Source organism: Bemisia tabaci, chromosome 1 (genome assembly GCF_918797505.1).
Source record: "Bemisia tabaci chromosome 1, PGI_BMITA_v3".
Taxonomy (NCBI): Eukaryota; Metazoa; Arthropoda; class Insecta; order Hemiptera; family Aleyrodidae; genus Bemisia; species Bemisia tabaci.
In genome coordinates, this window is record NC_092793.1 from 22,153,609 (window position 1) to 22,176,296 (window position 22,688).

At 41.0% G+C, this 22,688-nt stretch overlaps 1 protein-coding gene across 1 annotated transcript; it reads left to right on the forward strand.

The window, feature by feature from the left end:
• The first annotated feature begins 574 nt into the window (after positions 1-574).
• LOC109041278 (T-box transcription factor TBX6) lies at positions 575-21,877 on the forward strand. Its single transcript, XM_019057569.2, has 6 exons — positions 575-742; positions 4,752-4,906; positions 17,117-17,390; positions 18,024-18,161; positions 19,142-19,259; positions 20,923-21,877. Exons 2-6 carry the CDS (start codon positions 4,755-4,757, stop codon positions 21,414-21,416), a joined length of 1,176 nt encoding a protein of 391 aa, XP_018913114.1. The 5' UTR covers positions 575-742; positions 4,752-4,754; the 3' UTR covers positions 21,417-21,877.
• The last annotated feature ends 811 nt before the right edge of the window (positions 21,878-22,688 follow it).

Sequence of the window (22,688 nt, forward strand, 5' to 3'; positions counted from 1 at the left end):
GAAAAACGCCGAATGAACCCTCATGCGTTGCCAATTTTCCTTTGATAAATCACGAATTCCCTGCTAAACCTACGAATATATTTCCTCTAATTTTGCAGATAATTTTGCTCGCGATTTCAAGTCAACATCCTGAAAATTTCAAGGAAAAAATGTTCATAAATTTTCTCAATAATTAACATTTTATCGAAGGAAATCTGGCAACTCTCGAATGTTCATACGGTGTTCTGCCTCAGGACGGCAGTGCAGGGCCGTCGACCTCTGGAGTAGAACAGACCGTGAAGGGTTGTTTTTGGAATTTGGTCGGATTGGAGGATTGGGCCCCAGAAAAAATTTACGAAGGGGGCCAGGGAACCACGTCTAGGATTTTGCCTCGTGTGCGCTGGTTTGGGGGCGACAGAAACAGTCAAACACCCCCGCGGTGCCGGGAATGAGTCCAGAATGGAGCTGATGGTGCGAACTCGGGCGGGGAGCCAATCAGCGCCACCCATCCCAAGTGGTCACGGCCGGCGATGCTGCATAAACCCCTCCCCCTTCCCCTCCCGCCCTCGCCTGGCCCAGTTACGCTGCGGGTCACACTGGGCGAAGGGAATCAGTCTCAAGTACGTTTCCGTGCCATCACGACCCTGACGAAATCGCGACGAGATCGCCAAGTGAATCGTGTTTCCGTGATTGTGTTTGAGAGTCTCCCCAACTTTGGATTTTAAAAGGTGCTGATTCCCGATTTGTACCCAGTTTTTCGAATGTGAGTAAACTCCCTCTTTTCTTCCTATTGTCACTTTTGCTTGAGCCGTGAATATCATTACTTCTTGTATCTATCCCTTTAAGCCTCATAGTATGTAAAAAATTAAATGAGTTGATTCTTCATACGTGCATTACTTAGTTCCCACTAATATTTGTCCATTTTGGAGGTAAGTCGAGTCAATTGACCCGTGGATAGAAAACACAGAGGCAGTGTCAGTCAATGGGAGTCTTTCAATTTAAGTATCTTAGGGTGGTCTGAGGGTCTTTAGTTTCAGTAATTTGGGAACAAAATTTTCACCATATATAGATTTTTGCCCATGAAGGGTCAATCTAATGTGTTCACTGACGGACATTCCTTCTGAGACATTTTCTCACTACAATTCACCTCGGTTGATAATTCAAGCCTGGCAGAAAATTTAGCATCATAATTTTCAGAAGGAGAAATAATAATGAAAAATGTGTATACCTCAGACAGCGGCGTTGTTAGCCTTCGCTCATTTTTTTCAAAAGGAAAATCAACCAACCAACAGTTTTTATTGAGGTTTTCTGTGCTTTTTTGCATTTGCTCTAAAAAAATCACAATTCTACAATTAGATCTTGATAAGTTTTTCCTCTGAAATGTTGAGATTGAGGTGCCTACGCATCTTAGCCATGAATTGATGTTTAGATCTGATGTGACCGTTTTCAGCTAAATTTCTTTTGCTGGGCAAAGGAAAAATACCGCACACTTTTTCCCTACAATGCGCATCCCTTCTTTCATATCTTTTATTCATTCAAACGTGTGGAGTTTCCCCCTACTTCCATGCATTAATGTTCAGAGGGTTCTGCTGTTTCGCTCATGTATCTGTAGCATGAAGGAGGTATCCGTAAAATTTGAATTTTCTCTTATTTGGAACCTCTAGCCATTTAATTCCAGGTAAAAATGTTTGCGTTATTATGAGTAAACCCCGGTTTTAACGTATTCACTGTGAAAAACCGAGAAAGTCGGCAATATCACTCGCGATTTTACAGCTATGCAAGTCGTGCAACATAGCTGAATCTTACTGATGCGTTTTGTTTCGTCCAATTGCTCAACAAAAATGTTTTTATGCTGGTGATTTAGGCAACGTGCGTTAAATAAAATTCAGCGTGAAACTGAAAATCTCATTTCAGGGGGCTAAGCTCATCGGACAAAGTTTTGCCTCAAAGAAACTTGTAATTCAGCTCAAAAAAGATTTGCTTCGAAAGATTATGAGATGCACCGGCAATTTCAAAATCAAACATGACGAAAAATCGAGTTCAATGGGAAAGAGAAAAAAAGTTCTTATGATGCGACAAAGAGATGAATTTCGGGGTCATTTGATGTTACCAACAAGTTTAAGTAAGAAGTCATAACCACTTTTGACGATCCTGCTTCGTTTTTATTGAACTGTGGATCTAATTTAAAGCGAGACATGTTAAATTTTTTCATGTAATGATTCAAGATTTTTCTTGAGATTAAGCGGAATGAGTCATGAGAGACGCGGAAAAATTTACTAAGAAGAGAAGGATTTTAAGGCGATTCTTGTTCATAAATACATTCAGTTTTCTGGACTTCTGCATATGTTTTACACTGATTGTGGAAAACCTCTGATCGAAAAGTTAAGAGTTCTTCGCAAAAACGCGCACGTTTTTCTCCTATTTGTTAGACTTTGACATCGACTGTTGGAAGTAACCAAACTCCGTCATCGGTCTTGAAAAGTATCCGAGTGGGTTTCGATATTCCCAAAGACATAAAGACGGAGCGCTCGTATCTAAAAGCACGGGGAAAAAGTGAAGCTAGGTTCGGCGCTGCGCGCTTGTGTGAGTGTGTAAATGAGCGCGGGAATCCATGGCGGCAAACGGAAATTTGATTTGAACTTGTCCTCTTGATTTTTGCACATTTCTTCTTTGAAACGTATTTTAAATTCCTAAAACGAATATACTAAGAAAGTTCGGTCTGCGTCCTAATATAATACACCTACTTTTGCTCGGTAACAGGCAGTAATCTCACATAAAGTTAGTTTTTCTTCTGCTCATGGTGGTTCTGCAGGTTCAAACAGGCCGTTACAGTTCTAGATCTACGTTACTCCCAAATGAAATTAATCGGTCGACGACGGACTGAAACTAACCTAAAGTTAAAAAAATATGAGTGTGTACCTGAATTTGGGCAAAAATCAACCTAAAATACTTTGTTTCCGCAATTTTATTTATTAGTTCCCGCCCTACATTTGAATTCAAACTTGTCCCGATTTCGCCGCCAATCCTCTAGCCAATAGTAGAGGTGATTGAAAAGAAGCTCTAGAAGCTTCATTTTTTGCTTTTAGTGCTCCGTCTTTATGTCTTTGGATATTCCAGTAGTATGAATTGGACGGACAATTTGTGGAGACTTCAACGCTGGGTTAGAAAAAAAGGCGAGTCAAAATCACGCTGCCAACATATAAAATCAGAACAAAATATTTCTCTCAAGTATAGTACAGGTTCGGTTTAAAAAAAAACACTTTCTAGGAGACTTCAACGCTGGGTTAGAAAAGAAAGCGAGTTAAAATCACGTCTGCCAACATATAAAATCGGAGCAAAAAAGTGCTTTCAAGTATAGTACAGTACAGTACAGGTTTGGTTTCAAACTTACACATTTTTGGAGACTTCAACGCTGGGTTAGAAACAAGCACGAGTCAAAATCACATCTGCCAACATCTATCATTAGAGCAAAAAAGGTCTCGGAAGTAAAACACAGATTCAATACCCAACAAACTGATAGTAATGAAACGGTTTTTTTTTTTTTTTTTTTTTAAAGTAAAATCTGTTGCAAATTGATTTTTTCAGCTGTAGACACAGACTGACATGCTCACTTCATTTCTCTATTTTCTCGATCCGAACCAGAAACCACGTGTTGAAACATGTCCGTGATTTATCCTCCTCCGCGGCGATTTCACAGTTCCCGAGACTTGTTGAAAATAAGGCCCTCGGTCCTTGGTCTTTGCCATGCCGAAAGGCAAGAAACAATTAGGCCCGATCGACGTTTGGTGTGAAATGCCTCCCCCTCCCTCTGGCTATACCCTTAACTCGACAAGGTCATATCGCAGGCGCGACGGATAGGATATTTCCAAAAGGAATTTGGAGCATGAAATTGCAGGACAAAGGTTGTTTTTTTTTTCGTCTCTCGAGAATGTCACAGATAAATGAGAGGATTTCCTTCCGCTGATAGAACAGACCCGAGAAGGACAGCCCTGTAAATGCGGCACGTTGTAAAACGGTCATTGTCCGCGAATCACTTTTAGATACCCGCTGAGGCCAAGGCAATAAATGAGGAGTGTTCAAGAGAAATTTGAGATGGGTTAGTTGCATGGTTATGCTATTCGGATCATCTTTTGTGGAACTATAGCCCGTTTTTGCGGTTTCGTTGCAGCTATTTACGGTAATGAGGGATAAAAACACAAGCATGTTTCTTTTTATAAGCGACCACTTTCGACGATCTAAACACCCTATCTTTACCAATTAACCCCAACTCAAAATTTAAAGGTTGGGTACCAACTTTTTATTTAAATTAAGACCAACTTTTTATTTAAATTAAGACCAACTTTTTATTTAAATTAAGACCAACTTTTTATTTAAATTAAGACCAGCTTTTTATTTAAATTAAGACCATCGCCGGAGGGTGCAATTTCATTTTGTTTACATTGACTGACAATCAATCTTCCAGTGCCAGTCATCTATATTTCGTGAAGGGATTGTTTACAAGACCGGCGATACGAAACTGCAGGGCATTTTTATCTAGACAGCAAAGTACTTTCATATTGTCAAGTCGTGCATAAAAAATTTAACTTGGTCACATTTTAGACCTTTGCTTCATTTTTATTTTCTTTGTTTTGTTCTGCTCTGTTTTTCTTATGCTATTTACCTTTTCGCTGAACATGAACGAATGAATGATTGTAGACTTGTGTCTACTGTAATTATTATGCGCATATTTGTTGTAAATGAAAATTAACGATTGATAGTTTTTTTTGTTGCAGAGAATGAGTCCAATGTCGGGCCCTGTGACGATCCATGGGGCACCCGAGGGTTGCTCCAGAGAGATGAAAAATGTCAAAGTTTCACTGTCCAACAAACCGCTCTGGGACCAGTTCCATCAGCATCACAACGAAATGATCATCACCAAAACTGGCCGGTGAGTCTTTACTTCCATTTGCTAGCCTCATTTTTACTTTGCCAGCGATCCACTTTTATTACTTTGATTCAAGCACAATACAATCCTCAAATCTGTGATCCATCTCGCAAATCATCCCTCTCCCATAGGAGAACAACTAAGTTTGGGAGAATTTCTTGACATTTTCGCGGTGATCATTTTATATTTTAGTGAATAAAAAAAATCACAAAAAATTCAAGAAGATCTGTTAGTTTTTTCTCCTTTCTCTTTAAACATTAATTTTAAAGCCAGATGCACTAAGTCGTAATAGGATGAACGCATGTTTCGACTTTACCTGTAGCGATGCCCATTGTCCAAGTGGCAGTGGTCGCGATAAGTTGCAATTTGATTGGAGAATCTACCGCGATTCTATCGACATCGATTTATTGCAATATTATAGGATGAAAAATTGCGATACGTTTCAACCTCATCGCGTAAATTTGCAATAAAATCGCGATTTCATCGACGACGAATTATCGCAATATCATCGAACAAAAAACGTGATAAATTGAGATAAAATTTTGATATTATCTAATGCGATTTTATAGAGATAAAATTGCCACGAGGTGAAGGGCAATGGCTCAGGTGTTAATGATCCTAACGATTTTTTCGCCAAATAATCGTAAAAAATTCGCAACTTAATGTCAAACCATCGCAATTTTTCCGTGAAAAAATGCTGCTTGGGACCTATTTTACAACGGCTATGCCCGCATTTCAACCCCTTCACCGGATTGACGCCAAGAGAGAGGTGATTGAATTGTGAAGAGGCACCGAAAGTAATGGTAAGTTGACCAATACTAGGAGTGACGATCAATCATACGAGTTGGAAATGCATTCTGTGTCATTCTGTCGTCGTCATTAGCAATCGTCGCCGGAATCCAGTCGTTTCTCTGTTTCCGTGAAGGCGCCGCGAACGCACTTTGAGGTGTGAAAGAAATATTAACGGGCTAAGGTGACTCAGGTGCCGCGCCACCCGCCGCCGACTCGTTATTGTTTATGGCACCCATGTTGCCAATTTTCTCGAGAATTGGAAATATACAAAATCTTGTAAGCGTCATGAAACGATTATGAGTTATTGTCCAGCTGCCGCTCTCATGAAATAGGTGACTTGTAAATAGTCAAAAGAATCGATTTGAAGGTTTGAAATTAAAGAAAAAAAAAGGAAAACTCGGAATTCATATGAAGAAAATTCTGAAGATGCCTCATCCATTTTTCCTTCAATTTTTCGGTTATGCAGCAAGCGTGCTCTAATGTTCGAATAGTTGTATCATTATTTGTACGTAAAGGCGGGAGGATACATAAGTTTAAAAGAGACTGATTCCTGTAACAAGACATAAAAAGGATGGGACGGACCGTAGTCTGCGTGGGATAAAATTAAAAATGTTCAAATTGTTTTTTACTTATTCCAATTTCAGCGTTGTCGCACCTTTTTACATATTTTGTTTTTGCGTAAATTACAGTTTTGTAAATTTGTAGTATTCTTAATTATCGAGGACACCGAGAAGCATGTATGGCTGTGGCTATATAACAGTGTTCTAACGGCTCATTTGAGCATCTTTATTAATTTCCGGTTTACAGTAACTATCCGTAAGCCTACGTAGGTATACCAATAATGAATGAAGTTTCAAAATTTCCTGTTGACTATGTTTCTACACGTGCTGTCCTGTATAATTTGGCAGTCTGGCAGCATTGGCACCCTGATGAGCAGTGGACATCGTCCGAATGTGACACTTAAAGTGCATAATGTTGGCGCCTTGTCTCAATTTCACAATTGCTCACTATCTTCGGGTTTGATCTGGCTGCCGCTCACAATACACAATTTCCCCTTTACCGTTCCGCTTCCACAGTGGAAGCAGGGCTGCGAGATATCGAGATAGCCTCATACTGCGGCCCTGTCTCCCAGGCTGAAATAGTCGATTTTTGATCCTCTCGATATTCGATGGATACCTCACACGGATATGGTGCACCGTGAACGGAGACGTGTGTCTCGCCGTATTGTTCAGGGTGTGAATCTCCAGGCTGGACTCCGACTGGGAGGGGCCGGATTTTCCATCAATTCATTCTAGAGAAAAAGGGGTATCGGGAAAGATTTGCCTTTTGATGACAAGAGAGGAATCAACTTGGGGGCTTTCACAGTATATTCTTCATCCTAGTCACCCTGTTCCTAAATTCCTTTTCCCTGCATGTTCACCTAGTGTAATTGGGTGTATTTCTATCAAACGAAACTGTGTGCATTGAGACGTCAGCCCTGAGACCCGTAAGAATATGTGTTTAACCGGGGTCGCGTCATAATGCAGATAATTCCGTTTGATAGAAATACGTCCAATTTGAACATGTTTACGCTGTACGGAACTATTTTAATATAATTAAAATCAAGAGAATTGCACAAGGTAAATGAATCAAAATTAACTACGAAGCACCCAAATTCTATACGCATGGCTATTTTCAATTTAACGTATTTGCATGAAGCTCTTTGTAGTATGAATACGTCAATTGATACATTGAAATTCTTGTAGAAGGCTTAAGCCTCATATTACACTGCGGGAAAATTAATTTTCGACTCGGCTATGAGCTTCATAACTAGGTATGAAAACACGATGAAGAAAGTGAACATGACCCGTCCACAGGGCACCACTTCGTATACACCGATGAAATCACTTGATTAGAATTACCAAATTCGTGACGTCCCTTATGAGCTCTTACTAACTGTTAGTCGTAACTTATAATTGCATTTTTAACATTATGCTAGTAAGATTATCAAAATTATCGGTTATGGTTATTCCTTATGGATAGTTCATGCGGAACGCCAGCTGTAACGCGAGAATTTTAACCAATAAGGTTTTTTTTTCAGTGAAGATCACCGCTATTAATTTTACGCCACGTCAAAATATTTACTGGTTTATTCTCTTTGATTGCGTTTGATGGGGTCATATCTGCATTTTTATTTCGATCCAATTCGATAAAACTAAGAATCCTTGTGGAGACGTCACGACTAATAGAATATCGTCTGGAATTAATCGCGCTTAAACTGTGGAACTGTCTCGTTTATGAATTCCGCAAAGCCTCCTCAACGTTTTCCCGGTAGCGCGGCTCATTTTTGGATGGCGACGCCAAGTGACTCGCCACATTACGACCAGCGCGAATAGTCTTCGGGACCCCCGTTGGAAGTTTTGGGTCGGTCTCCGTGCTGGCGCGCCGAGCCGCCAGTAGTCGCGTCAGGATTCGCCGAACTTTAGGGTGCCGTCGCGCGGTTTGTCCTGCGAAACACAATCAGCTGCAGCCGGTGAAATGATTATCGATAATTAATCAATCCACAGAACCGATTATTGAGGCTGATGTTTTTCAATCAGATTTGCAGCTTGAGACAATGTTCAATCCAATGGTCCAGCCAGTCTCAGTCCTAGCACACTATCGAAAATAATTTGCCACGGAAACATTGATGATCATACTCGGATTTTATACTGTAATTTGGTGCTTCTGTAGGCCCTTTCTTTACTTAACAAAGTAACAATGATTTTCGTTGTAGGTGACGGAATCGCAGTAATTTTCGGTATTGCTTATTCGCTTATCAATCGGTCGTGTTATTCATGTCGATTGAGCCCAGAAGATGAGAAAATACAGCGAAACTGTGCAAGAAGGGGGGGGGGACCAGACATGACTCAAAATAAATTTATAAATTATGGAGTTGGTCTAACCCCTGATTTTTAAAAAAACACTTCCCTCTCGTATGATATCACGACGCGCGAAGCAGGATGGTTTTAAATTTCATGGTAACGCATGTTCAAACATTTTTTAAGATGATTGATTGAAGAACTCTTTTTAATTTATTTTATGGGAGACGCTCGTAAAGGACTTGAGGATAAAAATTCAAGGATAAATTTTTTTTATTAAAAGCAATCCTCGTTAAAGCACTTTACGCAAGAATGTAAATATTCATCATTTTGCCTGAGGAGATTAATCCAAATCGAATATTGGTAGCCTCGGAGACTCATTGTCAGCGCACCTATTTTCTAGCGGGCTCTCCCACTCTCCGTACGTAAATGCAGGGCGCCTCAATTAGTATTTACCTCGGCCTTTAACGAGGAAGCATTCCGTGATGATGCTCCCTGTTTTATCCAACCGCCTCCGAACGCGACCGAAGAGCGCTCTGTTGCTAAATTGCAGTGCCACTTAACCCTCACGGAATGAATCCAGGTGCGGCCCCGGGTCGAGGCGGCAACCCTGGGGGCGGTGGGGATGCGACGGTCCATTTGGTGACAAACCGCGCGCGGGGTGGCGCCAGCGGGCCGCTTTGAGACGCCGTCGCTGCCGCCCGCATCAAAGAGACCGAATAAAGATCCAGCTGATTTGAGAGCAGTCCGCACGGAGATCCTGCGACATCCCTCCCCTCGTGACCCCCCTTCCCCTTATTCTGGACCCCGGGGGCGCCGGCTCCCACGTGATGACACTCCGTTACCCCTCGTTGCACAGGCGAGAAACACGTGTAATTTGTCTTGTTTACCATCTAAATCCGATTCAACACGGAAAAAAAAAAAATGCTGATTCAACAATTCAATTGCTAAAAACAGTGAGTGCAATGTTTCGACGCAGATTTTACAACAAAAAAATGCTACTTTAACCACATTGTAAACTAATTTAACCACGGGGGTGGTTAAAGTAGCATTTTTAAAGCTACTTTAACCACATTGTAAACTGATTAAACCACGGGGGTGGTTAAAGTAGCATTTTTTTGTTGTAAAATCTGCGTTGAAACATTGCACTCACTGTTTTTAGCAATTGAATTGCTGAATCAGCAATTCTTTTTTTTTCGTGAATGTTAAAACAGGAGAGCGAACGGGATTCGTTGCAGGTGCTGACAGCCTGGAGGGTCGTAGATAATTCTCTGGCTATTGGATTTGAAGTTAAGTTATTTAGGCTACACCTCGCGATTACGATGAGGAAGTACTTATTTCTGACTCGCTTCAGAAAGTAACGCACGTGCCGTAAGTTTGAATCGTGAAATTTTGACCACTTGTGCTTGTGACTAATAAGTGGTTCTTCGCGACGCGGTGGGCTGCATCCGATCCTGAGAAAAATTTGGGGGCAAATAATTACTAGTCGGATTTATCCAAAATCAGCCTGATTGCATTTAATGTTAATTGCTTGATTTCTTATATATTTTAGTTTTTTGACTGAACTCGAAAAAATAAAATACCTTCAATTTTCCTGGGAATTTCTCTCAACTTACACATGCACGATGAGCAAAAAATTGCTGAATTTACTTGTGAAATGATAAAACACCACAAGAAATTATAGAGCGTCTGATATGGTTAGCCTGATTTTGGCTAAATCCGCGTCCAACTGTTGATTTCGAAAATTTGTTTCAGGAATCGGTGGTTTCTTGAATAATTTGTTTACTGAGAAATCGCAATGGGTCCTGCCTGTAAGATTTCGAGCCTATTGAGAAATTCTGCGATTTTTCCGAAACGCGTCCAACGAGATCAGAGTCAAAAACGTATTAATTGTCAAGACACGACATGATTCTATTACAACAAGTGGTCACACCGGATAGGAGTTTTATGAACATATTTATGCCAAAAGGAACTAAGTCTCACGCAAACCCTATGCATATAGTTCCTTTTAGCATAAATACGTCATAATGACGACCGCTTACCCGGGGATCGAGGATCAACTTCAGGCGCCAGCAGAGCCGTGGGAGCATATTTCCTTATCTGCAGGAATATAACACCTGATGTGATTCATCAACTTTACATGGTTGCCAAGACGAATATATATCAGTAATTATTAACATTCATCCACTTTTCGAAGGGAAAGTCAAATGTACCGGAACCTGCCTATTATCCATACGATTTTAAGTACATATTTAAGTGGAATATTTGTTTGGAAGGAATAAAAGGCTTAGAATGAGCATAGACGATACACGATTTAAGGGTCTTTGCGACTAATTAAAATAGCGGAGCAATACGATGGGATCGGAATGCCGGGAGCAGACGGAAAAATGGAGCCAAGTACGGAAGGAGTGAGTCTGACCCGCATTCCGAGCTATCCGTAAGGCAGCGGGTGGCCCCCCGCCCCCCTCTTGGGCCAGAGCCTAAAAAAGGTTGATGACGGGCTAGCGCCGGGGCCGGGGTCAGACGAAAGGCTGGCGCTGGACACAGCTGGGAGTAAAACAATGCCCAGGAGTAATTAGCTGCATACAGGGTGTTTGCTCTGCCCAATCCCCGCTTGCCTTGCGGGTTTTCTTAAGAACTGTGGGTCGAGATCGAGATCCTACCCACAGATAACAAATCCTGGCTCTTCTCATTGGAGTCAAGTAAGATGAAAACTCGCGAAAAATTTATGCTGCGGGTTTTTTTCGGTATTTTTTTTAAAGGAGACCCGGGTGAGGCGATCAACTTTAGTTTGCCACAAATAGAATTTCAAAGCTTGAGAAAATGATTTTTTTAATTAGTTGATTTTATTCAGTTGGTTTCAGTGACCAAAAATTAAACTGTGCAAATCAAATATCAAATATCTATCTATATATATTAAATCTGTGTTGTGTTCAAATATCATACATCCCTAATGGTAGGGGTACCTATGTGTGTCCCAGAGGGGATACGTATTTTTCACGGTAAAAAGTAACATCCTCATTTGTAACATATATCGTATAGTTCCATACGCTGGCATGAGATCGCTTTACAAGTCGAGAGCTGGAACTTCAAACGAAGCCCAAAAAACCACCAAAGAGACGAAAAAACCGCCGAAGAGACGATATTACGTCGACTGTAGTGGTAGGTACGTCCACACCACTACGGTTGACGTATTTTCGGTCACTCGATGGTTTTTTCGTCTACTTCCAGAATTTTATCTGCCCGACATTCGGGGCGATCGCACGAATCGTAAAACTCGACGATAAAATGAGGGGCTTAGAGGACAAGGCGCTCAAGTGCAGTTTATGCTATTTCAAGAAATACGTTTTTGAAGTTTCGTATGGAATTACTTGGGGCGGGAAGGAAGTTCAGTCTGACTTTTTGATGCTTAAAAATTGGAATTTGGGAGACAATTTTTCACAGAATATGCATCAATACTCGTTTTGAATGAAATCAGTATTATTTCATTTTGTTCAAAAACTGCACTTATATGCCCCTCGTCCTTCAAACCCCTCAAATGTTCATTTTTATTGCACGCCTGTGGTAATTATATTTTTTTATGTTATGGACACTCATTCATTTCATTGCGTAAAAAAACTCATGGCACTGGATGTCTGTCCCTGAATGATGACCCTGTATACATGCCTTGAGTTGTGAGACAAGGGGGAGGGGCCCCGATTGACTCGGCGGGGCGGGTGGTGCCCAGCAGTGGGCCTGAAAAGACAAGGCGCACTGTTGTTCTGTTTGAAGTGTCTGATGTTTTTGGCGCCTCGGCGGGGGCCGGCGAAAGACAAGTGAAAAAGGTTTGTCAACACGTCGTTCCTCAAGTGGTCTCGGGCACTTCTGCACTCAGAGTTTGCTATCAAAAATACTACTTTTAAGGATTTTTTTTCCTTTTCTTTTTTCCATCGCATCGTCGGATTTCCGACTTCCGATGGTATTATTTTACGCAAACGACTGTGGTGCCTGGTGCCTGCACGTCCTGGAACTTCCTGAAGTCTTTGAGAGGGGAGTTTCGTCGTCTTATGGACTTCGCTGTGTTTCATGGACCACCGATCATTTTGAAAGAGAACCTTAATTTTAGGGGTGCAATTGCGGAACTTTCATGCATAATGCGGCTGCTTATTCCATTTTTAATGAATCCCAGTGGAAAAATTTCAAAATCTTAACTTTTCATGTACATTGCATTGAACTCATTTTGAAATATAACATCGCGATTAAATTCAATGGGCCTGTTGCATGCAAGAGATACAGCCGCGCGAATAGACTTTATAGAGGTAAAATGACACGAAAATTACGATGGTCACATTAAAAAAAGTCTAAAATACACTCCTTACTGCGCAATTTGCGTTGTTAGGAACGCGCTTTTTCAAATTTCCCGCGTCTGGGGGCAGTTTTCTAATCACCGGAAACGAGCAAACGGTGGGCTCGGTGATTTCCGGAAGATGCCGAGTCGTTGTTGTTGTTGTTGTTGTTGTTATTTTTTCCTTCAGTTTGTTCACAAACCCAACGTGATCTCTTATAGTGGTCCATATACGCTTTATGCGGTCACCAAATCGATCAACTTTTAAATATCCAACGCAATCCTTCTACATTTCATTTCACGATATCACGAGCTCCGATTTTTAGGTTATGTTGTCAGTTTTAGTTGACCGGAAATAGCCGCGAGTTGCCGTTAATTGTTTCCGTAAGAAAACTGCCCCCCGACGCGGGAAATTTGAAAAAGCGCGCTCCTAACAACGCAAATTGCGCAGTAAGGAGTGTATTTCAGACTTTTTTAATGTGACCATCGTAATTTTCATGTCATTTAACCTCTAAAAAGTCTATTCGCACGGCTGTATCTCTTGCATGCAACAGGCCCAAGGCCCATTTATTTACATCACTGGGGAGGAAGGCGGATGTAAACCTCGTGACCGCTTCGCGCCTCGGGTGTTATTCGTTTCGTGTCCCTCTCATCCTCCTATATTATAGAGAATGATTTGGATCATATTTTGCAATGAGGAACTTCTATTTCTGGCTCATTAGAGAAAAAAGATATATGACATTGGTTTCACAATGCAGAAAAGTGCTTCAAAGAGGAGTCAGAGACAGTGGATCCTTATGCTAAATGTAATCCATTTGGTTAACAAATGCTAATTTTGAACAATCAACAACATGAGCCCAGTATCAAAAATAAAGGGCAATTGGCAATACAATAAAACATTGTCATTTGTTTCAATTTTATTTCAATGAATTTCAATAAGAGGTGCCCCTTCAATCAGTGGATAGGCAACATACATACCACTACGTTGCAGCAGTGATAATTTTACCTCGTGCCTATTCGCAACTTATTGCAATCGGTTGAAACATGAAAACGTAGCTCGCCTGTGGGCTGATCGTTGAAATTGACAGACAAAGCGATAGACAAAGAAAACATAAGGAGTATAGGGTGATCTTATTGGTTGAAATGGGTGGTTCCTATAGACTGAGGGAGAAATGATGGACTAACTTTCGGGTCTCTGGTGGGTCGCCGTTACTAAGTTTATTACCTACCTCCTTTGTCCATTTCAACCACCCGCTTCCACCAATAGGATCCCTCCTTATTTTTTTTTGTCTTCTGCGTCTATAGCTTTGTCTATCAATTTCAATAATCAGCCCGCTGTATCGACGAAATTTCCCAGTATTCCGAAGTTCTCATACGATAGCGGTGGTGGAAAGAGAATTTGGCAATGCTGTCTCCTCCTGGCGTGTCCTTCCGACGGGACATGAGCATTACAAGCTATTACGGGGACAAGTGTCGTCGGCATGGGGTAGTGCGGCGTCGACGATCCCGGGGATGTGGGATCTGGCGTCCGAGACGACTTTTCTGGAGTCATCCTCCTCGTCTCCGCCGCGCCTTGCTGTCCCCTATCTCCTTAATTGTTTCGGTAGCGCCTCCCGACATGTGTTCCCACCCGGGAAATGACCCGCTTCCCCGGCTTGTCGGACCCACCGGCACCAGACGCCACTTAGCACCACCAGAGCTCGCAACCTCCGCGCCCTTGTCAATCTGCCGAGATCGCACGTTCTGATCGCGCCCGGTTGAGAAAGCACAGCACCCCTCACAGATCTGGTTTTTATAGGTCATGGTGCAAGGACACTTCCACGGAAACCGAGTGATTGGCAACTTGTCGTTTCCCGAATCAAGAAACGTAACTCCAATCCAAGGTTGCCAATTTGACTCAAACAATTTAATTTTTTACGAGAGGTAACTGTACAATTGCTGTTGAAAATTTGTCTGAACTTTTCTTGAGATTAGAAAGAAAATCGGATAGAGAATTGCCAAATTTTCCCCCGCAAATTTCATTTTTACCAGGAGAATCAAGTATACACATGAGCCAGCATTGTCACCAGCTGTTACGTCTCCTCGCATGCTTTTTGGTGTTGGAACTCGGAATAAATGATTCCTACACTAGCGCTACCTCGCTTCAATATCTTATTTCCTACGAAACGCAAGGCCGCTTAAGATTCGCCTTCAATTACGCTTGATACCGAGGGCCTACACGAAAGCACGAATAGTCGTATGCTCCGTAACTCGGCGTTGAACTTTGAACTGAAATGACTTCCGCTGCTTCGCAAGGAATTATCACCGAAAAATCTTCCCCACACACCTCGTTAGATCTTCCGACAGACCAAGAGAGCCGCTCCTGAAATTATGTTGCTCTTTAAACTAGTAGGAAGGGGAGAACTTGTGGAGAACAAGGTAAGCGCGGAGGCTGTTCACCTTGTTATCATGATAAGAGCCCGAATCGGAGGATTGTGGGTGGCCAACCGCAGGCGCAGCGGTGTAAATGCACTTAGACGAGTAGGTGCGCTGCACCACAGTGACACGATCCACGATCCGCCACACAACCGGCCAATCACGGCCGGGCTATACCCGCTTGTGTGGCAGTCTTCACCTCCGCCCACGTCATAATTTCTTCATCATCCGTCCCGAAAACAAGATAACAAGGAAATGATAATGATTGTGATCAAACGCTCCCCAAAACACACAGCGACTTGGGCGAGCGAACGGGTCCCAGCGCGGTTGCCAAAATTACGGAATCCCACGGGAAACCGACGGGGTCCAGGGTGCAGAGAGGCAACGCCGTTCGATTCGTCGCCGTAATCGGTAGGTAACCAGACTGATATTAAAAACCAGGCACTCGGCTCAAATTGGATCCTTGTTAAAAATCATTTTTTCAGGGCGCTGACAGCCCAGAAACAAACAAAAACACCCGGGCAAACAGGCGACTAATGGCCGGGCCCGACGCTGAAACAATTTATTCGGATGGTGTAATCAATTTTCGGGGGTGGTCCGGCTCCGGGCCCGGCGGGGGCGGGAGGGTGGCAGGGGGCGTGTTCTGTTTGTTTTAAGACGGGCAGCGGCGCCTGCGCAGTCCCGACACCCTTGCCGCGCTGCACGGTGGCAACGTCTTGATCCATGTTATTAATGTTAATTCAAAGCACGAGCCGGCATCCGTGTTCGGGTGGATGGACCGGGGAGCCCAATGATGAGCCTGTGGAGTTAAGTAGCCTGGCTATTGCGCCCTCTTCCAGCGCCGGTCAGGTCGGGGGCCCGGGCGCTATGCTATGACTTAATTCTGGTCCAAGATTTGTCTGGTGTGTGGCGAGTGATAAATCATAGCGACTGGTCTGGTCTGCTCTGGAGCCCGTGAATTGCTGTTCACCGTCCTATAGCTGGAATCATCATCAAGGTGCAGCGATTCGAATCATCAATGAATCGTGCATCATATAGGTAACGGCGAGACTACATCTTTGAAAATCTCCGAGTGAAAGCCGGGTTGAATCACCCGCTTTTGAGTTAAACCCCCCCCCCCCCCCCCCCCCCACCTCCTAGTTTCTATGGTTTAGATCGTTTCCAAAATAAAAAGTTTAATTTTTAGAGAGATCATACCATAAGCTCTCTGAGCTTCTAAACAAAGTTCGTTCCGGGATGATTATCATGTTTTTTGCGGCTATCGGCAGGTAATGGTCTCTCGATGAGCTCGTTCTATTCAGATATTGGAAATGCAACTCAGGTATTTTTTTGTAATTACATTATCTTATCCTACTACCTGAAAAGTTTTGAATTTTCTCGTTTAAATAATGCAATTTTTCATTTTTTGTCACAGTTCATTCTTAAAGATCTACCGCGCCGATTTACATGATTTTTGCCGCTATCGATAGTAGACATCCCCTAGATATACCCGCTCCGTTCAGATTAGCCCACGGGTGACCACTAGGCGGGTATTAAAGCCATTGGCGGATCCAGCAAATTGGCAACATTGTCTTTTCTCCATTTAAACCTATGGAAATGTATCGACTCTTGGAGGGACCAAGTGCTCCGACAAGAATCAATTATTTAGCATAGGTTTAAATGGAGGAAATCAGGTATCGCGAAATTTCTGGATATCCGCCTTTGATTAAAGCGTGCGAAGCACCTCCTGGGGTTCGGCCGCGTAGCGGCCAGGGGATGCACCCCCTATGCTATGCTATATGCTATGCTGTGTGCTAACTATTCGAGTAAAATACTGAGTATGGTGATTTTGTTTGATTTCAGGCGGATGTTCCCATCGCTGCAGCTGGAGGTGTCAGGTCTGGACCCGGAAGCGCGGTACTTCGTCATGCTGGAGATGTCGCTCTCCAGCGGGAGCCGTTTCAAGTACTCCAAGTCGGAGTGGCTACCCGTGGGCAACGCCGAGCCACAGCTTTCGCCGCAAACGAGGATCGCCCTCCACCCAGACTCCCCCGCCCGCGGTTCCTACTGGACCAGCCAGCCCATCCTCTTCAACAAGATCCGCCTCACAAACAACACCATGGACCAGGCTGGAAACGTAAGTTCCGTCGTCTTGTATACGAAATCGCAATTTCGCCTGCAGTTTAATGGTTATGCTATTTGATCTTCAAATAAATCGTCTTGTAAACGAAATCGCAACTTCGCCTGCAGTTTAATGGTTTTGCAATTTGATCGTCCAAGAATCCGAAACTGACTCCAAGACCAGTTGGACGTATTCCCTCTAAACGGAACCAGAGACAGGTGGGAAAGAAGGGGTGTGCTCGTTAGTTCTCGGGCCGTCAGAATGAATGGGATTTATAAATCGTCAGTGACGTCAGCGGCGATGACCGGCTCGATGGCATCTATACGTTGCCGAATTTCTATGATACCAACCGACCTTTCTAGGAAGAATATTTTTTTTATTTTTTTCTCGATAATTTCACTTAAAATCAAATCTAAATTTTCTGATTTTTTTTTTTTTTGAAACAAATTCCCAATTTTCCATATTTTGAGGAAGTTAAAATGCAATTTTGAGAAGTGACGGTTTTGTGTTGAAAATGAATCATACCTATTCAGAACCATTTCTGCTTGTACCTATAAACTTGATTTGTTCAAGATCGCACTCTATTTATCAGGGTAAAAATTTATTTCTATACTTACCGTAATTTTTTTGTGTATTTTTTTTTTGCAGATAATTCTCACGTCAATGCATAAATATCTGCCTTGCATCCACATTGTAAAGGCATCGAATCTTTTGGCTATTCCGTGGAGTCCGACTGCCGTTTTCTCATTTAAGGAGACAGAGTTCACCGCCGTCACTGCTTATCAGGTGAGACATATGATCCAAATCATGTGGATAGAACATGCTCGGATACCATCAATACATCAAAATTTCAGCAGAAATTTCATTCTATCGTCCCCGCCCCTTAAACCAAAAGAATAGGACGGAAAACACTCGCAAGCTTTCATGATTTCCTTTTCACTTTCCACCCATTTTTCAAGAAAAAATCTCTGGAATTCAATAAGTTTTTGTAAACGAATTTGTTGAGGTAATATCTCGTTTTCCAACGATAGTTCCAAAGAACTATCTTCTAGAACTACTTTCTAAAATGTGAAATGGGTGTCTCCTCTTTGAGTTCAACCCTTTTCTCCTCTGAAGCTTCAGCTCCATTTTTTTAAATCAATGCAGGTACTTCAGAGTGAAATTTTTGTTTGCATGCGGCGCAGAGTTAGGAACGCAGTAAAATCGCCTTCAATTTTTAGTATAGGCAAAATGCTCGCAGCAGCGTTTGAATAGTTGCTGAGGGAAAATTGCTCGGGGACTATCATTTTGAATGTATATTATTATCTTTCCTTCCATATTTTAAAATATAAAAATTGAGTCCTCCTATCAGGCATGGGGACTCCATTTTTTTTAGCCTTTTCCAAAATGGATAGTGCACCTTTAAATACTTCTCTCTTTTAAAAGTTACTATTCAATTATTGGAATTTGCGAGCTTCACAGTGGAATTCTTTTCTACATAGTGATGCACGCGAGGGTATGAAAATTTCTTTCAATTTTTAGGATAGGCAGAATGAGTTTAATAATTTTCGAATAGTTGTCGGAGGGAAGTAATACAGTGCAGGGATTTTAATGGGACTACTTTTGTTATAGGGAACTACTATTCCCAACTCATTCACATAAACTCAAATCGTATAACTACGAGTGACGAAGAGATATTCCCGAGATGGCGGTGAGCTAAAAGTTTTCCCAACTTCACCATACCTAGTCGATGTTTAATAATTTGCATATCTTCATTTGTGTTCCAGAATGATGCTATCACCAAACTTAAAATCGATAACAATCCATTTGCCAAAGGCTTTCGAGAAACCGGTCAATCGAAAACAAAACGGAAAATCAAGCTTCCATCAGATTTTGATGAACCAGGTAAATACTAATCACCTGTATGCTTATTCTGGTTTACTTTTCATTTAACTGATTTATTTTAATGGAATGAAAATATTGAAATTAAAGTGGAATTCAATGCAATCAAATTGAAATTTACTTAGGTACAAAAAAATTTCAATACTTTCAAACCAGTTGGTCAATCAATGCCGATTTCAATTAATCAACAATATGAGTGTCTTGTGTGGGGAAGGTGGGCTGTACATGTCAGTAGAAAGTGCCCTTCTATCAATAGATAGGCAACATATACGACACTCTTATGCAGAAGCCATGCAAATGCATTGTATTAATGTAGAGGAAATTGAAGCTATTAGCATTAGGTATGGACCTCAATACCCTGGTAAAAATTGGCAGTAGAATCTGTGTTCCAAAATACCATAGACCTACGGCCGGCTGTAAGATTTCCAATAGCTTCTATAGCCTACACAATTTATTATAGCCTTTTATAGCCGATGGCGACTAAGCAACTCACAGCCAGGCGACAAAGTGTATGCTAAACGTCTTTAATTATACGGATGCTAGGACTTAGTGAGTTTTTGGACCACTGCTCTCTTTTTGGGCCGTAGTATCTTGATTTATTTTGCGAGGAAAGCTCCGTACTTTTGATGGATAGAGCGCTTTCAGTTTCGTATAATACTGTGCAATACCTCTGGTGTGAAATAGTTGCTTCAAGCGCCGTGGCACGCTGCGGTGCGGCAGGCGGGCAGCCAGCGCCAAACGCGCATTGGCGCCTACAAACCTAACAGGGATACTTCACGCGTTGCGCAAGGCGTGAAGTATCCCTGTTAGGTTTGTAGGCGCCAGTGCGTCGCCGCTCCGCTTTGTGTTAGGCTCTAATATTTTATCTGGCGGAGTCAGCGTTATTCAACTCATGATTTTGAAATGTTTGCACATCCTGTATGGATTATTCTCGTTTTAATTGATAAAAAAAAAAATATGTATTAAAGGAAAATATAACGTGTGTTTTGTAAATATTAAGGTGGTTCCGCATCAAACTTAATGATTTCCAAAGCACACGAATTTCTACACAATTTCTTATAGCCTTTTATAATCGATGGCGAAACTGAAAAGCAACAGCCAGGCGATAAAGTGTAAAGCCCGGCTATAGGAACTATAGCCCGGCTGCATAATTTTTTATCGCTTCGTACAGCCCGGCCGTATGATTTTCTCCGCATTCTACAGCCAGCTGTATGATTTTCTGTAGCCTTCTTTAGCCGGCTATAAGAATTCCTATGGTATTTTGAAACGCAGCTCTTATCGCCAATTTTTACAAGGGTTATCTAGGTATGATAGTATTTTGTGGAACTCTTCTTCCTTTGTTTTAATTGTAATGAAGGAGTTTGTATTAGAATGAGGGAGTGTTTAAGAACACTATGAAATTTTTTTTTATTTTCATTCTCTGGTTTAAAATGTGCTGGTATTAGCTGCGAAATGTCCTGGTTTCTTATATTTTATTAATTTTTGCGGCTTTAGTCCCATTTTAAATTGTTTATTTTTTATTATCTTTTCAGGCCGATTAAGTTGTTTTTTATTACCTACATCAATAATAAATAAAACTGTGATGATTTAATGTCGTGAAGAACTCCACTTTGGAGTGTCATAAAGGCTCTGAATTATTGAGTAAATTTTTAATTCTTTCTTACAGAACCTAAAAGAAGAGACTCAGACCGCACAATCTCCCCAGCTCAGGATGACAGCGGAATCTCCTCCATCAGCTCAACACCACCTCCCCAAATTGATGATGAAGATGAATATATTGATGTGATTGGAACTGATGACAGCACGGACAAAGGCGAGCCACTATGCCAAAATAATGAGTCAATTCAATACCCAAATGCTCAGAGGCATATCCTCCCCTCCCCTTACCCTTACGTACCCTACCCTTACTCTCTCCCATATTACCCCTGCCCCCCCACGTATAACCCTCTAAGTCAAAACTGTTTCAGTAGGTTCAGCTATCTACCTCCAATCCCAAACATACCACCTGTTTATCCCAGTCTGCCTTATCCAACTTATGACAGGCCTTTCAATACTTTGGTCCCTACACCTCAAGAAAGTCATCGGTACTCGCCTTCCTACTTAAACCAGAATCTGATTGACTTACGGACAAATGTAAAAAATGTCTCAGATTGTTCCTGAGCAGTTTTTGATTTTTGAAGTTTAATAGTCCCTTTTGATCTCTTCTGATGCTCTCTATCTTTCCTGTGAAATTTGTTTGTATATGGGTGTGCCTTAGTGATTTTTTTTCACCTTCTGATCGTTGAATGACATTTTTTTAAGACTAAAGGATTTTTTAATTTGAACTTCGTAATACTGATCCAAAAACTGTAACTTTTCGCAGAAAGTGAATTTTTCCTAAATACCTCATCTTCCCCTTCATTAAGAATGATATCTACAATGATTCTCGGCTTGACATTCATAAATAACATGCATTATCAATTACAAAATCTCTGCAAAATGTTTTCCTTTTCTCAGTTCAGTCTTTCACTTAAATTTGAGTATTCAGAGATAAATGTATTTAAGGCTGCAGCCATATTAAATTTTTTATAGATCATGACGTGCAATTTTTAGTACCTCCTCTGAGACTAACTTAGTCGTAAGATTTTGCAATATTTTAAAAATATTGAAATTTAATATATTTTTAAAATGTTTTTCATGTATTTTTAAAATATTTTCAAAAGTACTTTTGAAATACAATCAATGAATATTTTTAAAACATTTTAAAAATATATTAAAAATATAAAAAATTAAAATTTTTAAAATAATATTTTATAATATTTTTAAGTATATCATAATTATTTTTGTTAATATTTTAAAAATATTATTAAATATTATTTTAAAAATTTTGATTTTTTTTAAAATGTTTAAATTAATATTATAAAAATTTAAAAGAAAAAAGGAAATGATAATAATAATAAATAAATAACATAAATACATCGACATAAATTCAAACTAGAAAAAGGCCCAAATAATTAAAACTGGAAAAAGACGCAATTATAAAGTTAAAAAATAGAGAGAGAGAGAGAGTTAAAAAAATGAGAGTTAAAAAAAATAGAGAGAGTTAGAAAAAATGATAGTTAAAAATCATGATGGTTAAAAAAAAGAGAGAGCTAAAAAAATGAGAGAGAGTTAAAAAAAATGAAAATGAAAAAATTACATCATGAAATAAAAAACAATAAATAAATAAATAATAAATAATAAAGTCTGGTAAAATATCATAAGAATCCGTCAATAAACAAACATATTACGGACTCAGAGGCCTGCGATAGTTAAGAGATTGAATTTCGGGGCCCATTCATATCAAGCCTGGCTGGTCTGGTGGTAAAGTACTTGACTTCGGATTGCAACTCCATCCCGAAGCGTGGGTTCTAATCCCGACTAGGACGGCGCGGATTTAAGGTAAGTTACAAC

Excerpts from the sequence above, each read along its gene's own strand:
- LOC109041278 (XM_019057569.2), top strand. The coding sequence starts at position 4,755 with ATGAGTCCAATGTCGGGCCCTGTGACGATCCATGGGGCACCCGAGGGT. Across the intron at positions 18,162-19,141 it reads CCGCCGTCACTGCTTATCAG|AATGATGCTATCACCAAACT; the intron begins GTGAGACATATG and ends TTTGTGTTCCAG. Across the intron at positions 19,260-20,922 it reads ATCAGATTTTGATGAACCAG|AACCTAAAAGAAGAGACTCA; the intron begins GTAAATACTAAT and ends TCTTTCTTACAG.